The 17,770-nt window shown below is 45.4% G+C and overlaps 1 protein-coding gene across 1 annotated transcript in view; it reads right to left on the minus strand.

Annotated features, from left to right (window-relative positions):
• LAMC2 (laminin subunit gamma 2) overlaps window positions 1-17,770 on the minus strand; it is a 54,702-nt gene that overhangs the window by 34,419 nt on the left and 2,513 nt on the right. The window contains exon 2 of the mRNA XM_032862675.1: window positions 3,014-3,202. Within this exon, the coding sequence (XP_032718566.1) occupies window positions 3,014-3,202 (189 nt within the window). The remainder of the gene's footprint in view (window positions 1-3,013; window positions 3,203-17,770) is intronic.

Consider the following 17,770-nt stretch of genomic DNA (forward strand, 5'->3'; position numbering starts at 1 on the left):
CCTCCCCCAGAACCTGGGATTACAACTTCAGCCTTTGTGGTGACTTCTTGTGAAGACTGGAGGTGTGGCTCGTTGTGACGACGGGAGGCCATCCACCCACTCCTCCAGGGCTCCATTCCCCAACTCTTTAAAAAAAATTTTTGAAAAATTCACTGCCAATTTCAGGATATTAATAAAAAAATAAAATGTTAATAAACAGTTTCAGACCAAAGATATGACCTCTACGGGCTTCCTTCTAAACTGGAATGTGATTTTTTTTTTTAAAGGCCGGTGTTCCAGGAAATTGCGACACTGACCTCTGTCCTAAAAAGAAAAACAACTCCATCAATTACAATTTACTGAGTTGTCCACCATGTGCTTGACCAAGCTCACTCGTGATATAAAGAGCATGGGGATGGGGACCCTTTTATCGATGGGGGCCCTGGGACAGCAAGAGGCGAAGGCCCAGAGTGACACAGAAGCAGTAGTGGAAGTGCCCAGGCTTGAAAAGACTGTCTGGCTCCCAAACCCACCACTAGTCTCCGTGTCATGACCTTGGCTGTCAGGGCACCTGGGGCTGGCACCGAGCTCTACAGCCTTCGACAGGTTCCTTCTCCCTCGCTTACTCTCTGCTACCTCATTGGTACAACGGAACTCAGAGTAGCATCCCCTTCACATGGTGATCTGTGAAGGTTCATTCCTGGCTGAAAGCATCCAGAAAAGTGCCTGGCACAGAGGAAGCGAGTCATGCGTGTTAGCTATTATCTCATAAGCTGGAAATCATTGCTGGGCTCCACCACTTCCGACCAAGCTGTTCATACGGAGCCTGGGATGTCTATGGCCTGAAAGAAAAGAAGAAGCCAAGCTCGTGGGTGCTGGGCGAGCCAAGGACGACATGGTGAAGAAGGGACGGTGTGTCAAATCCTTCATTCCCATCTCTCTGCTAAGCCGCAGGCTCCTTGTCTGCTCTAAGACTAATAACCTTGTCTTGGGGCCAGGCTTTCCAGCTAAGCCAGTTAAATTGCTCATTACACTCTCACTGACCATTTTGCCGCGATGACACAAGTCCAGTGACTCACAGTGAGGCTGCATATAACCTACCGGGATATGGGCTCTTCACAAGGACAGAAAGCCCAGTGCGATGGAGTCATTTGCCTTTTGATTTTTCTTTATGAAGTTCTTCAATTCACAGGGACACCTGCTAAATCCGAAAGATTTCTGGATGCTGACTCTGTGCCATAAAGCTGAGCCAGTCTGACTCAAACCACGCTGTAACAGCACCTGGTGAATCTGGAAGTGCTTGCGGGGATTTGCGTCTCTATCGCCGTGGGGTCCTCCCCAGGCTCTCCAACACCCTCCACCAGCAGCCCATGGCTGGACCAAACCTGCCCATCTCTACATGCTTTCAGCGCAGCTGTGAATTCATTCCATGGGGCTATGCTGAGTCATGGCCACGTGCTTTGGCTATGCTCTTTAAGTGGATTAATATTTATCGTATTACGCCATTAAACACTTTCTAACAAAGAGGAGAAACACACTGCCAAGAAAGAGAATACAGAAATAAGGTAGTTAAAAAAAAAAAAAACTCAGCTTATTTAAAAACTACTTGTCTCCCTCTTTATGTGCACTAACTTGTCTTTACTGTCCATGATGAACACAGCACAACGCGTGCCATCTGTGTGCGTACGAATTCCCACAGTTGTTTGTGAACGTAAGACTGGGTGACATACCTAAAAACCAAAACCAAAACACTACAAAAAAAAGAGCCCTGCATTAACCAGTCATCCTGTAGGTGCCTCCTCTTTATTGATTCTTTTTTCTCTTAACAACCCTGGGAAAGACTTTAATCTGCCCATGAATCGGGCTGTCTCTTGGACCAGTACCTCCTTATATTGTTAGCACCTAGCATAGCACCAGAAACAGATATTTCTATCCCTTATTTTTTGAGAGGTTGGTCAAAGGCATAGTTGCAGAAAAGGGGAACTATCACTGGAAGCTGACAAGCTTCCTTTGTCCCTAGGTCAAACTGTCACCTGCCAGGAAAAGTAATCATGTCCCTCTCATGACTAGAACTCAAGCCAACAAGTCCTAAAGACTCCAGCTGGTTCCTACAACCCAGACTCAAGAAAAACAGTCCTTTCTGCTTGAAATCAGTAAGACACCACCACCACCAGTGTCTAGCAGATTCTCTGTTGTTCTGGATGTTGAACACCATTCTCTTGCCCTGCTGGCTTCTCCCTTCCTCCCCCCTTCCCATCCTCCCCGTCCCTTCATCATCCTTTCCCCCCAATTTTTTCTCTTTAGTATAGTCAACACACAATGTTACATTAGCTGCAGGTGTACAACATGTGATGCGACATTCCTATAGGTTATGCTGTGCCCCCTCAAGTGTAGCTGCCATTTGTCACCCTACGACGCTATCACTGACTCTATTCCCCGTGATTCACTCATTTCATAACTGGAAGCCTGTAACTCCCACTCCCCTTTGCCTATGTCGCTCACCCCTCCTCATGCCTCTCCCTGCCAGTGAGGGTCCATTTGTTCTCTGTATTTATAGGTCTGATTCTGCTTTTTTTAGAAGCTTATTTATTGGGGCGCCTGGGTGGCTCAGTCTAAGGCTCAGGTCATGATCCCAAGGTCCTGGAATCGAGTCCTGCATCGGGCTCCCTGCTCAGCGGGAAGCCTGTTTCTCCCTTCCCACTCCCCCTGCTTGTGTTCCTGCTCTCGATGTCTCTCTCTCAAATAAATAAATAAAATCTTAAAAAAAAAAAAAAGTTTACTTATTTACTTACGTAATCTCCACACCCAACACGGGGCTCAAACTCATGACCCCAGGATCAAGAGTCACATGCTCTTCTGGCTGAGTCAGCCAGGTGCCCCGATTATGCTTTTTGTATGTTTATTCATTCGTGGGGTTTTGTTTTTGTCGTCGTTCCACTTATGAGCGAAATGACACGGTACTTGTCTTTCCTGGTCTGACTTTTTCCATTTAGTGTCGTACCCTCTTGGCACAGCCACGACGTCGCACGCTTACCTTTGGTGTGACAGTTGCAGGGCAAGCAGCGGTCCCTCTCCCTCTGCCGGTAGAAGCCATCCTTGCACCGCTCGCAGCGAGGGCCATCCGTGTGGTCGTTGCAGTTGAGACAGCGGAATCCGTTCCCTGTCTGTCTGTGGAGCTCGGGATCAAACACGCACTGCCCGGATTTGCCATTGCAGTCACACACTGGGGGGCGGGAAGGGAGGGACATCGCTGGTAAAAAGCTCGGAGACGATATTATTGTTATTACTATAAATCATGCACGGCGTACTAAACAACTTGGAGTAAGCTAAGGATGACATGGGCCGAATGAGGACTTCGAGAGTCCTTGCCCCCCTAAAGGAAGCAGGAGATCCACTGTGATTAGAGGGGAGGTTTCCGTCAGAGAGAACGTGCATTCTGGGTGGCCCAACGGTCCCATTCCTTAAGAGACACCAACAATCTCACATGATGTATTTTTATGTAAAAATTCCTGATTTACCTATTTGCAAGGTGTTCATTTTTATTTAAAACCCTGTGCAACCCCCTAGAACAAGTCTACGGGCTAAAGAAGACCTGAGGTCCGCCAGAGTGAGCACCCCGGCACAACAGTCGAATGGCTAATGGTGTCATCTGTCCCTCCAGGGATGGTCAAGGCTGAGGAGCTAAGATGAGTGTCCGGGCAGGTATCTCTCTCTGCCCCTCACTGTGCCTTGGGTGGCCCTCCCAGAGCCAGGTGTCAAAGAGAACCACAGTTTCATGAATAATACATTTTCCCAAGCGTCTAGGAGTTCACCCCATTGATGTTCTGGAGACACTCCTGGAGTGACATCTCCATGGGGGACCTAAAAGCCAATGAGGTAACAGGTGGAAATACCCAGCATCGTTCTTGTCGCAGGGCAGACCCTCAAAAAATGTTTCAGTCACGGCTGAGAAGAGAAAGATGTTAAGTCTTGAGGTTAAAAGAATTGGATCTAGTGAATACCAGTTCTGCTGTTTTCTTGGGCAAATCCCTTCACCTCTCTGAATCTCTTTACTTCTCTCTCATAAATGCTGAAGGCATTGCCTGCCTCCTTCATTGGTGAGAGGATCTCACTGAGCAAAGAACATCCGGTCCTTCATATCTGCTGCTTCACTTACACAACTGAGTGACGAGACCGGTGCTGCCTCCGAGGAGAAATGCTGTTGAGAGAAGTTAAGTAATTTGACCCAGTGGAGAGCTGGGGTTTGAACCTGTGTCTGATGCCAAAACCCACTTTCTTTTCACCAGGCACATTGTCTCCATTGGCCGTGTGGCCTCAATGGTAGTCTGTTTCTAGAACTGCCTATGGCCACAACTTATCCAGAGCACCGATAAAAAGTCGACAAACTGGCCAACAAGGCATCCTGAGCAGCTGTCCTGTGTGGGCCTCACCAGACTTTGAAGGCCCAGGGGTGATGAAGTAAACCCATGAGCTTCCTAAGCGACTTCCTTACCACACACGTTTCCTACACACTCTCTCCCATCTGGGGAAAGGGAACTAACATGTCTCCAGAGCCCACTCTATTTCTAGCATTTCACACGCATCCTTAACACTTCAACACAAACTTTACTATCCCCGTTGACTGGAGGAAGAACTAATGCTCAGAAAGAATGGGTATCTTGCTTCAAGTCACACAGCTAAATAGCAACCATATCATTTGCTCCCAGGTCTGTCCAACCACAAAGCCCTCACCTTCCCGTTCTACCCCTGCTTCTCAAGAATCTGGTTACCATTGGCATGGAGGCATTCCTTCTAGAAACCCCTTATACAGGCTTCTTCAGCCCCTACTCAAATCCTGTCCCTCCACCAACAGCACTGGTTATTATAAATTAATTTGTTATAAATTATAAATTTAAAAAAATTTTTAAATCTGTCTCCCTCCCTGTAATTTTTACTATGTGTTCCTGTTCTTCCATGGAGAAAACACACACACACACGCACGCGTGTGCACACACACACACACACACCCCTACTCTCCTCTCCATTTACTTATTTTATTTCAGACATTGTTTTACAAGCACAGGAGCAGCCAAACCTTTGACCGTCTGATGACAGTGACAGCATCTCCCTCTTTAGTCTTCTCGCCTTCTGGTTACACTGGAGACCTCTCACCCCCAGAACTTTCAGCCACTTCCTGTGTCATGATTTCTAGATTCTTCTTGACTGTCCTCCAGGGAACATACTCTCATTTCCACTGCCTTTCTTGAAATGGCCAGAATGTATGACAGTACTCCAAATGTGGTTTGAACAGCTCAGCTTGCAACACCACTGGATACTATAATTCCAGGGATGCAATTTAACATTTCATTAAACGTACAGCACGCTAAGTTTGCATTCAATTCAGACTCCCAGGTCTCTTTTGCCGAACTGGTGCCAAGATGAATCTTTCCCAACGAATGCTTGTGTAACTGACTTTGGATCCCGAACAGATGTGCCACACAGCTGTCACGAGCTGTGAAATCATTGAGTACATCGTTAGGCACGTACAGGAGTTAAATCCAGGAGCCAACGACCCTTGGGAGGTTACCCAGCTGGATGGCACAGCGTGCCAGTGCCCTTTCCTGCCCTGGATGCCTTTTGAGGGCAATCTCCAAGCAATCATGACATCTGCGTTGCATCTCTCTTCACCCAGACCAAACTCTTTGTAGGTAAGAGTTAACTGGATAAGGAGAGCTCATGAAATATTTTAAAAATAGACAACCTGGTTATCATCTAGCTTTTACTACCTCCTGCCCTTCTGTCCTTTCTCCTTTCAGGCTCTACTCTGAAAACCAAACAAACAAAGAAACAGACAACCTGTGTTCTTCCTTCAAACCCCCAGCCTTCTGCGGAGGGGCAGGACACTTCCAGCGAGGGACCTCAGCAGCCACAGCACCAATCTGGAACTCGCCCATGGCCAAATCTCCCTCCTCTGTCATCTGAGTTTCCGAGAAAGCCCAGGGTTGTGGTGACTGGAGTTGGGGATGCCGAGGCCATGTGTCCGGGAGTATATGGGCCTCCTGGGGTTGCAATGATGTGAGCCCTTTGTGAGGACACTCCCCAGGCTCACCTGCAGGGCTTTCAGGTTTCCACCGAGCTCAGCACTTAGCAGAACTGCACTTTGTTTAATACTGACTTTTCGGAACATTCATACCCGGGTGAGGAGAGCCAACAGTTTGCTCCTTTTGCAACGGGGTGAGCCCTTTTATCCCTGATGCCTCTGAAGCATGATCTCTCTCAAATCATCTCCCGAATTCAGACTCACTTCCCTAAAACGAATTATTGTTCATGCCACTGCTGGGGGGGAAAAAGAATCTTTTTATTTTAAATTCCAGAATATTCTTGCCATCAGCTCGATAAAATGGGGGCTCCTACAGTTTGGACCTGGTCCTTTTTATTCTGTGACCGATTTCTGCCTAGCCAGGGGCCCCGGCACAGCGGCTGCAGAAGGGCATCGCGAAGCTGGGGGCGAGGATGTGGGGAGCAGTGGGGACTCTTCCAGAAGGGCTTGCGGGGAAGCCGCCTGCCGCAGCCACGCAAGCGTGCTGCCCACTGCGGTCGGCACATCCACGTCAGTTTCTAAAGAAGACAGAAATCTGGCTTTGTATATGACATCTACTGATTTTTTAAAATAGGGCCAAAAAATTTTTTTTTAATTTCTGCTTGAAATAAAGCTGTGTCCAAGGGCAAACCTTTGCACTTGACTCTGCTCTTCTAACAAGCAGAAAACACTGTCATGCTTTACAAAAAGGAGAAATGGGGCCCTCGTCTATGGCACGGTGGCCTGGTCATAGTGGGTATCTAATGCTTTTTGTTATTATTATTGTTAGCGTTTTTTTTTTTTTAAGGTTTTATTTATTTATCTGAGAGAGAGAAAGAAAGAGAGCATGAAGGATGGGGAGGGCCAGAAGGAAAGAGAGAAGCAGGCTCCCGGCTGAGCAGGGAGTCCGATGCAGGACTTGATCCCAGGACCTGGGGATCATGACCTGAGCCGAAGGCAGACGCTTAACCGACAGAGCCACTCAGGTGCCCTATTTGATATCTCTTCAATGAACAAATGAATGATTGTTCTCTTGAACTTCAGGAAACCCCTAGGTGTGTTTCTACCATTGAAAGGACTCCATGTGTCCCCACATGTCTGGACCTGACTTAAAAGTACGAATACTAACGTCTGGCAGTCACTCTCTTCCCTATTCCTCGAAAGGATGCTTTTCTCCACAGAGACCCAGTCCAGAAAACAACCCTTCTTGGTACCTTATGATACAATGTTTTATTTACTAGACCTAAATATAAACTTTGGCTACATTTTCACACAGGAAGAAATTCTTAAAATGTTTATTATATTTTCCTTCTTTTATATTTAGCCTTGTTCAATTTTATGTCTAGAATTTTCTTCCCATTTTTAGTTTATGATCTACTTGCTATCCTCCCAAATTTCATAAATAGGCTGTCTAGTTTCCATCAGGGAATCTTGACACAAAGACAAGTGATGGGTGTATAAAGATGGGGGTCTTGGACGTTTCTCCATTTGCCTGGGAAGCATTTATCAAGGGTCTGTTCACTCAGCAAATATGTACGGAGCACCTAGTATGGGCCAGGCACTGTTCCAGGCACTGGGGATATAGCGGTAAACAAAACTAATCAATGTCCCAGCCCTCTTGGAGTCTCCATGCGAGCCAGGGGGAAAGAAAGTAGACAAGATAAGTAATACAGACAGAATATTGGGATAGTGATATTCGTTCAGGAGAAATACATAAAGCCGTAAAAGGAAATAAGGACGTTGCAAGGGGAGGGGGTAGTGAGGAGGAAGGAAAAGTTGAAAGTGCCATCACCTGGTTTACTATTTTTTTAAGATTTTATTTTTTAAAAGTCATCTCGACACCCAACGTGGGGCTTGAACCCACAACCCCGAGATCAAGAGTCATACGCTCTACTGACTGAGCCACCGAGGCACCCCTGGTTTACTATTTTATTTCTATTTTGATGCTGGTCTGCTCATGAGCTTTATGCATTTATCTACTAGACATGATGTTTTCTTAAAAATTATGAATTATTTACCTAACAAATGCATCAAATTATTCCCCTCCCATTTTGTTACACGTGCTCTTCACGCCTCCTGACAAATCTCCTTTCTCTCCAAAGCACCTCACTGGCAGATTTTTGCTTTGCCAACTCTTACTCCTTTTCCCCTTCCTTCTTCTGTCCTTGCTCATGGAGACGTGCGCTGATTTCATTCATTTCATAAACACCACTTCCCGCCTGACAGGGAGGCTGCACTGGGCGCTTGGATCCCGGGACTCCCTGAGCCAGCGTGATTTCAAAAAAGGGAGATGCCAATGTTTTATTTTGTCACATATGAGATTAAATACGTATATTTTTAATAAATATATCGGGCTTTCTCAAACACTTGTCACGTCATCCACATTTTCCTCATTTCACCATGGACAGGCGCGGGTCTGGGACACGGCGCTCACTTATCACCGCAGCAGAAAAAAAAACAGAAACGAGTCACTCTGGGACCCTAACAGACCCAAAACCTTACAGGGCATCGGAATCAAGATGGGGACTCTTTTCTCCCTCTTTCACTGAACTCGGTATCACAGGTGCCAGGTCCCATCCATTGTTTTATTTGACTATTCCTTTGCTCTGTGATTTTCTAAGCTAGAGCCATCTCTGCAAGCTTTTGTGCTGTCCTCTCTCGGTGCCCTCCCTCCAGCTCCCCCCGCATCCTGGTCTGTGTCAGCCAAGGCTCTCTCCACAGCTAAAGGAATGAGATTCAACAGGTTAACCTCAAGCCCTGTGTAAACACATGGGAAACCAAGCCATTTTCCTCAGATTTGCACATGCTTCTTTCAGTCTAGTAACGTGTGGGTGGTTTTTGTGTCTGTGCTGTTGCTGCTAACTTTGGCACTTAAGTATTTATTATAATAATAACTATAATAGCATACCGTCGCTGACCCTCAAGTGCTTCTTAGAGAAGCTGGCGGGGCAGCCAGACACAGGCTGATCCACCCCCCACCCCCCTTCCCACCCCCAGACACAGATCCCAGAGGCGGGCAGCCCTCTGCAAACAATGGAGCAAGGTGTGCAGAGCCCCTCAGGCTCACTTGACAACACTCCCACCCTCACTCCAACACAGAGCTCTGACAGGTCGAGACAGGAAGCACAGGGCAAAGGCTGTTTCCAAGCTGCGTCCTGGGGAGAATGAAAGGAAACTGAAAATAACTTCCTAGGGTCTTGGACTAATCAGCCTCGGCGGCGGCCATTCATCAAGACCGCATTTTAAATTTCCCATAGGAAACACTGCAGGCAGTTACCAGAAGTTTTAGCAACTTGGCATTAATATGATCATTTGCGTCTAAGCACATCTTCTTTCTATTGTTCTAAACTTAAAAACATGCTCTGCTTTTCACCAGCCTGACCTAACAATTCATGGGATCACGGTGCTTTTTCGTGCTCTAACAATTAATGATGAATTTAAAAATCCAAAGCTCCTTTCAAAACCCTGCAGTTTGGGCGCTGCTGACTTCTCCAACTTTCCTTCCTCTTTGTCTCTCTCTCTCTGGGCTTCAACACACAGACCCTTGCAGGAATTCTGGAAAGCACCACCTTCCTCTCTTTGGGCTTGCCAGTTCCTCTGCCAGGAGCGCTACCTGCTCCCACCCTCCCTAAATGCACCCAGTGATCTTTTTCAGAGCCTTAATGAGGTGGCGCAGGGCCCCTGCTGACGGCCCTTCCACAGCTTCTCCCTCCTCTGAATGCCCACAGGACTCCATCCTCACCTCCGGCCTGGTCTTATTTATCACTTTCTGTCCTGTGCCTTCGCTATCATGAGTGACTTCCTCTCTAGCCTTTCCCACGTGGGTATCCCCACCGTCCCTAACAGAGGGCGTGGGACTCTGACGGATGGGGCATGGCAGACAGGCAGGCAGCTGGACTCTCAGAAAAGCCAAAAAAGCACCTGAAATCTCGTAAGAGTCCAGGGACCCCGTATGAAATTTTCTCAACACGATACATCAAATTTTCATTGTCTACATATACGGCGTTCAGCATAAATTTAAGAAACTACTGTTTCAACCTAAAATAAAATAAAGTAAAATAAATAAAAACATGGTGTGATGGAAACAGAAAGAATTGTGAGAAGAAGGTGATAGCATTGGTTAGAAGGAGCGTCTGAGACTTTCAGGTTGCTCTCACGCCAGACGAACTACTCCCGGGTCCAGACCGCCTGCACACCGGTGGTGGTCCGGGGGCCCGGAGCTGCCCTGACACCCGGCCTGTGCGCCTGCCGACTCAAAGGGCAGTGAGGCCAGAATGAGGCGGGCAGAGGGGCCAGGGTGAGGCTGGCCAAGACCGGCTGCAGGGGTCGGGCAGCCTTGACAGGCAGTGCACTTGGCTGCTGCGCCAGACGATCTCAGGGGCTAGGAATCCGGGCGTCGTGTTGGAACCTGGCAGTGCGTGCCCGCTGCCCTCACCCACAGCTCTGCCGCCCTCACCTCCCTTTGCTGCTCGGCGCGCTTATGCTGACTCAGGTACACACAGTAAAATAAGTCCCCCATGGCTGCCTGTGGAGATGGTGCTCCATTCTCCTCCTTACTTAGAGGAAAGGTGTGTGCCCTTGCCAGCATTTTGTGCCCCTCGTTCCCTTTTGGAGAAGCCTAAACTGTTTCTGTCCTTCCCTGTTGAAATTGTCTTCCTTGGAACACTGTGAGACCATTTCTGACCTTGTCCCCTATTCCCACCCAAGTCTTTGTGGCCCCTGTCCTCACACTAACTCTAAATGTCGGGGTTGCTCCAGGCTCAGTCCTGAACCTCCAGGACGCCTCACTCTCCCCCCAGCCAAGGGCTTGGATAACGGAGACAGATGTTGACCGGGCAGCAAGGTCCTTCCTGGGCCAGACTTCATTCTCAACTTCAGATCAGCCACGGGCTTTACATTTCCAATGGTGGCCTTGCAAGCTCTTTACACAGAACATGTTTAAAACCAAACTCAAAGTTGTCATCCCTTCAAGTGAAAAGGCTGGAAGCTATCCTTATAGGTTCTCTATCCTCACTTGTCCACAGTCCATGCAACACCAAATTTTATTGATGTAAACCACTATATAGCCCAAGCCCATCCAAGTCTATGTCCAAAATAGCCCTCTAGCACAAACCCCTATCACTTTTTGCTTACAAGACTTCCTAACTGAATTCCCTACAACTTCTCTTGCCTCCATCAAACAGTCAGAACACCTTTCCAAAATACAAATTCTGCCAATACCTCTCTGCTTACAGCTCTTTGGTACCTTTCCTTTACTTTTAGGATAAAGACCAGAATTCCTTAACATTGCTACAAAGACTTCCATGGTCTAATCCTACCTACTTTTCCAGCCTAATTTCATATAACACTCCCCCATGGGACATCTTCATCTCTCTCCCATTCATTTCATTTATACCTCGTTTTATGCCTTCAGTTCCTCTGCTTCTTAAAATTCTTGCTTTGTAAAGGAAAAGCATCATGGTGGGGAGAGGCGATTTGGGCTAACATGGCAACCGCCATCTTTCCTTTTGCTTGTTCAAAGCAATTACGTTAAGAATTCAACCTTCATTTGTCCTATTGAATATTATTCCCTACCTCGGAGTCAAAGAACTGGCCTCCCGTAAATGGACAATGTTTTTTACGTTCAAAGATAGCGACCAGCACCTCCATGAAGTCAGTTGTAACAAGGCTCAATGGGAAGTCCAAAGGTATAGCATTAGACTGAAAGTGATGAATAAAATTAATGTTGAGAATAACACACTCACATTTTTTTAAAAAACCCCAAACCTGGCAAATGTTAATCTTCAGAACAAAAGCAATTATTGGAAGTGTCCGTTAAGTAGCAATCTATTCTAATGTATTTTTTGTTATTTTCCCAAATACACAAATTGTGCATTACTCACAAAGCCTAAAGCAAGATACACCTGACATCTATCAGTTAGGGAGATACCAAAGGCATTGGTAGCTATCATCCTACCTGCCAAAATTGAAGCTTCCAAACTTGAGATACTCAAGATGACAAGAGGAGTATTTTTATTTTATCACACTTACATGTGATGATGAAAATGCTCATAAGTATTTTCTAGTTTTAAAACCTCCTTCATGAGATTTTTCTTTCCAAGATCTAATATGTCTCTCGGGTTGGGTTGAGAGTCTGAAGATTTCTTCATTTAATCTAATCTTGAAATATTATGGTTTAATGTGTGAATGTCTGCTTCCAGCTTCATCTTTCTTTTTAAGGCATGTCATAACATGTGTCCTAATTAAAATTTAAAACTGTAATGGCACTTCCCTCACTAAAGAGTTTTTAAACTGAGTTCAGTTTTTCTCTTACATTTCTCACAGCTATCTTTTTTTTTTTTTTTAAGATTTGATTTATTTATTTGAGAGAGAGAGAGAGCACAAGCAGGGGGGTGAGGGGCAGAAGGAGAGGGAGAAGCAGACTCCCTGCCAAGCAGAGAGCCTGAGGCGGGGCTCAGGGCTCAATCCCAGGACCCCAGAACTTCCACTCTTGAGCTGAGTGGAAGGCAGATGTTTAACAGACTGAGCCACCCGGGCTCCCCATACTCTCAATGGTCTAAAGTCATCAAGAGTCAATGGAACTCAGATCCCCACATTTTCCTTTTGAATAATTATAGCTTAAAAGGAGTCACTTTAGTTTCACTAAGAGTTCACAGCACATTATATTAAAACCTAGACCTGAAAATAGCCCATGTGGACTACAAATGCTCACTCGGCCTGCTAAGGCCTATGCCAGGAGACCCCATCTGCAGATGTCTTCCCCTAACACCCCCCAACAGGGCCCAGGCAGACAGCAGGGAGAGGGAGAGAAAGTCAGCCAACAGGGAGGTTGGGGACACGGGTTGTCCTCTAACCAGCAAAGGACTTCAGGGTGAAGGAGGAGGCTGATGGCTCAGTCCGAATGATTTCAAAGGTGAAAGGGAAGAGGAGATTAGGACACGAGAAACAGAAGAGTCTTTCATTTTATTATATCTGGCACCTGTAAGGTCTCTGCTCCAAGACAGCCGGTGTCAATTACTGTATGGAGACTCCGTGAGTATGCGCGGTAAGGATTCTATATGCAAATATTCAACACCCTAGATCCTTCTGAGCACACAAAGAGTGGTCTCTATTTTTATGAAATCGATAAAGAAAAGCATGTCAATATAGAAAGCATATTTGACTAACTTCAAAGAGCATGGTATTCACTGGGCATTTTCCGCATGACTCAACAAAAGGTATCCTATGCCCTTTTAAGAGCAGCTGAAATAAAGAAAATTAGAGTGTTCAGGACAGCTAGAGATGACACAAAGCAATGAGGACCAAAGGTGGAGGGGAAACTGTGTAGAAGGAGTCTGGGTAAAGAAAAGCTAAAAAGGAAATTCTGATTTGTATTGAACTGGTTTTCAGAGTATACAGTTTTTCAGTCATTTAAATTTATATTTTGTTGGCTCCTTTAAAAAAAAAAAGTCACCAAATAAATAGTCCCTCTTTAAACCTTGCATTGCTTTTAGGAAGAATATATTTTTGTACAAGATTAGCCATAGGTTTTTTGCTAACCCCGCAGCCCCTCACAAAGATATTCTCATGCAGGGATGTGCGCGCTTACTGTGCCCCATTATCGGTCTCGGTCTGACAAGAGAGCAATGGTAATGCATGCACATTTACAATGTTGGGAAAATGTGTACGGAGCACATTTATAGCAGCTTCCTTAGAGATTCTTTTCTGAAAGAAAATCCATTTGGAAAATCGTAGATTAAAACTGTACTTCTTAAAGTCAGAAGAATGAATCAAAGGGTCTTTTAGGGTCCAGCCATTGTGTACTTATCCATAAAAAGATGTAACAAATGTGCCAAGAAGAAATTGGGCCATGAAGCGTCCACCAGGGAGCAGGTGCCATGTGTTTGCGTCTCAGCAGGACAAACGCCCTGCCCTCCACCATCCCCTCCCACGGAAGGTCAGCTGTGGCCTCACCTCTTTGCCCGTGGACCTCAAGACCCTCCCTTCCTACCATGAACCACCCTCTCCCATGAGGCAAGAGCAGAAGCTTTGGGTTACTGCTGGACCTGGTTCCGCTGCAAAGTAGACCAGTGTATCTGTGATGGGAAAGGATCTTTCAGCATTCGGAATCCCCTTTAACCAAAAGCAAAATGGGCGATGATTTCAAATAGTAGTAAGTGTAAAGTGTTCATGGTCAGTGCTCCGGCCATGGAACTGTTCCGATCTTGAAAGACCCTAAACCTCATGGAGAGACCAATGGTCTCCAACAGGGAGAGTAAAATAGCCTATTTACATATGCAAATATTCATGTATGGAGTCAAAATGTTGACAGTTATTGGAGAACAATGACTAATAGAACAAAGTATCACTCTCCCTCAACTGTCCTTTTATTTTTATTTTTATTTTTTTTTAACTGAGCCCCCTGGTCAATTCCAAGCTGCATGAAAATCAACAGAGTTGAACAAAAAAAAAGAAAAAGAGAGAGAGAGAAAACTTAGTCATTCAAAATCTGTTCTCTTGTCAACGCTCCCACAAACCAGAGCTTATGGTTGGCTGTAACCTGTGGTCCCCCGACATTTTTGAAGGAAAGGCCACTATCGTGAGTCACATATACAAACAGAGACTCCTGAATAGATGGGACACAGAAGTCCCTACCAGAGACACAGGGATGTTCTCATCTTAGATCAAGATCCCATCAAGTCCAGGGGTACCTGGGTGGCTCAGTGGGTTAAAGCCTCTGCCTTTGGCTCAGGTCATGATTTCAAGGTCCTGGGATCGAGCCCCGAATTGGGCTCTCTGCTCAGCGGGGAGCGTGCTTTCCCCCTTCTCTCTCTCTGCCTGCCTCTCTGCCTACTTGTGATCTCTTTCTGTCAAATAAATAAATAAAAAATCTTAAAAAAAAAATCTGGAAAAGCAGCAGCTGGAATTCTGGAAGTGGTCAACCAGCCGAAGAAGGCCAGGATGCATATGCCTTCAGCCAGGTGATCTGCACCTCTCCTCTGACAAAGCAGAAGGAAAAGACTTGAGCCCCTCCATTGATCAGTGCTGGAGGAAGCACCATGCTCTTCTTCATTCAGAATTGGGACATAAGGAAGCACATGTTTGTTGGGGAGGCAGATAAACAGACATACAGTCACCCACGGAAACAGAGAAGACTTATAGCTTTGGGCTTTGGATATGATTCAAATATTATATCACATACCTGGGGGTTATCCTACTAGAACACAGCCCAGTCATGATGCAGTAATCTGCTAGGCCTAATTTGTGACTAAATTAGAGTCTTCCACAATCTATGGCACTCCTATTTCTACACGGGTCTGTAACAGATGATTCAAGACTTATCGTTGGAAATTTCTTTAGGAAAATAAATAAGTCTATATAGTTGAACCACTAAGAACTTATGCGGGAAAAATATTCCCAAGATTGCCTCAACAACTTAATTTCATGCTCCTGACTTTCCCATCAACATGGATCACAAACCAACATTCTTCCTCAACACCTTGGACCAGTGGAGCTAAGCCAATGGCTGCCCCCAGCTCAGGACACCAGAATTTAAGTCTTCATAGGAATTTCCAGCATATACTCCAACCCAGCTCTGTACTCCCGATTTATTACACATACTTGAATATAATAAGGTGGAGGTTTTTATTTTTCTGGGGAAAGGTCACATTTAAGTCTTTTCAAAATCTCTCCTAGTATGGGGCACTTTCTGAATTGCTTTTATTGTTAAAATATTATTTGGGGAAGACACACTAATTTGACACGACATCAATCGATGTTGTGGATACTTATCAGTAAGAAAGAGGTCAGGCTGTTGAACACAATTCTCAGACTTATTCATTATCTCACAATGGCGAGTACCTAAATTTGTCACAAGTAAATCTGTCACGATGATTAAGCTGTGAAGATTTCAATGTGCATCGAAGGATAATGTTAAATCTTTTGGACATTTTGAAAATGGTATACTTTCCAGAGACAGCATCAAAAGCAGACTCAAATCAAGCTATATCTCAAGCCACCGGGTCTGAAGTAAAGAAGAAATTGTATTCAAATTGCGTTCGATGCTACAGGTGGAGTCTGAATGTAGTTAGTTCATGAAATGTAGATTTACAAATTAATGCTTGTAAGTTATTATTTTATAAACTATGTGACTTTAAGTGGGTTTGTGAATTAATATGCCAAATTAAGCATAAAAGGACATGTGACCACTGCATCTACACAGCTAAATGTTTTCATAATACGGTTGGCCAAACTCTGCTTTTGGTGGGGGATGGGGAGATTCCCCTAGTGAGAAGTGAGAGACCAGCTTCTGTAGGGATCCTTTCATATCTGGGTATGATCTTGAGAGCAACTGACTTGAAGAATCTATATGTGACGTGATCTGGCAGTTGACAAAAGGCAAGGACAAGAAATGCTATAAAATCTAATTTTGGAATTCCAATCTGCTTGGGGTTCTTGTCAGGAATTCTATTTGTTTCATTGGGTAAAACCTGGGATTCATTTCAGCTTGAGCAGAAGGGCTCCTCATCACCTTTCTTGGGCTAATGAAAGGAATCTCTTCAAAAATTTTACCCCTTAAAACTCAGAAGGCAATATATTGACATTCAGCACCAGCAAGGCAATTAGTTATATCAATAATATTGAACACGTAGCAAGTGCTTCCTAGGCACTGTGCAAAATGCCTGATAGGTAATGATCACACAATTTATTTTCCTCATCTTAGAGATCAGAAACTTGCATAGTAGGGGAAGGAGCTTGCCTAAACTCCACAAATGGGAAATGACGGAGCTGGGCTTTGAACCCAGACCTGCACGTGTTTGCATGGTGCTCTACCATTTCCCCAGTTTAAGTAACAGAATCCATGAGAGAGTCTAAACCTTTCCAGGGGTCCCTACCACTACCTACAGCACCTCTCTTCCCATGTCAGGCCATGGGAGAAATCCAGATTCGTGTTCTGTAATCATCCTGAAGACTGAGCTTACCATCTAGAATGATTGCTTCAAAACTCACCCGATGGCTGAGCCCATCAGTATTATTTTAGTCCTCATTCTTTGTGTATTCACATTTTTATATCTAAATACCATTTATTATACCTACATTGTTGCAGCTCTTCCTTGGACCAGCCAAACACTCCTCTTCGATAATGTTCTCCTCTAACCTCCAGGCTCATGCCTCCCTATTGTCCTTCACTCCATCTCCTTGGTAAGTGTTGAGGTTTCTCTTAGCTCGATGTCCCGGTAATCTCATCTGTTGTCAGGGCTTTGCTTTCCACCCTTGGGCTCCTCATTTTATATTTCAAACTGTTCTAAACTTCAAAATCATGGCTCCAGCACTTCTCCAAGACTGTGGGGCATCTCTACTTGTGTCTCTGATTCAACAGATGCCCACAGGAACTCACTCCTTCCTCTTCATCCACAACCCAACCTTGCTCCCAAAACTGGTATTCCCCTTACAGTTCTCATTTCCTTTCGTGGCATCCACTGTGTAACCAGCCATACTCACCTGAAGCCTCACACACGCCCTGGACTCTTCTTTATTTCTCATGATTTCCCCTTACTTGTATCCTTAACCTATGTTCATCGGATCACCAGATTCTTTCAATGTTACCTTCTAAATGTCCTGTCATGTTTCCACTTTGCTGTTTCCGCCACCACAACGAAAGCCTTCATCACCTCTCATTGGATTATTGCAATGGCCACCTGCGGCCCTCTCCTAGCTCAACTCCATCCTCTAAGGCCTTCAGTGAGTGACATT

Source organism: Lontra canadensis, unplaced genomic scaffold (genome assembly GCF_010015895.1).
Source record: "Lontra canadensis isolate GAN:19392208 unplaced genomic scaffold, GSC_riverotter_1.0 scaffold24, whole genome shotgun sequence".
Lineage (NCBI taxonomy): Eukaryota > Metazoa > Chordata > Mammalia > Carnivora > Mustelidae > Lontra > Lontra canadensis.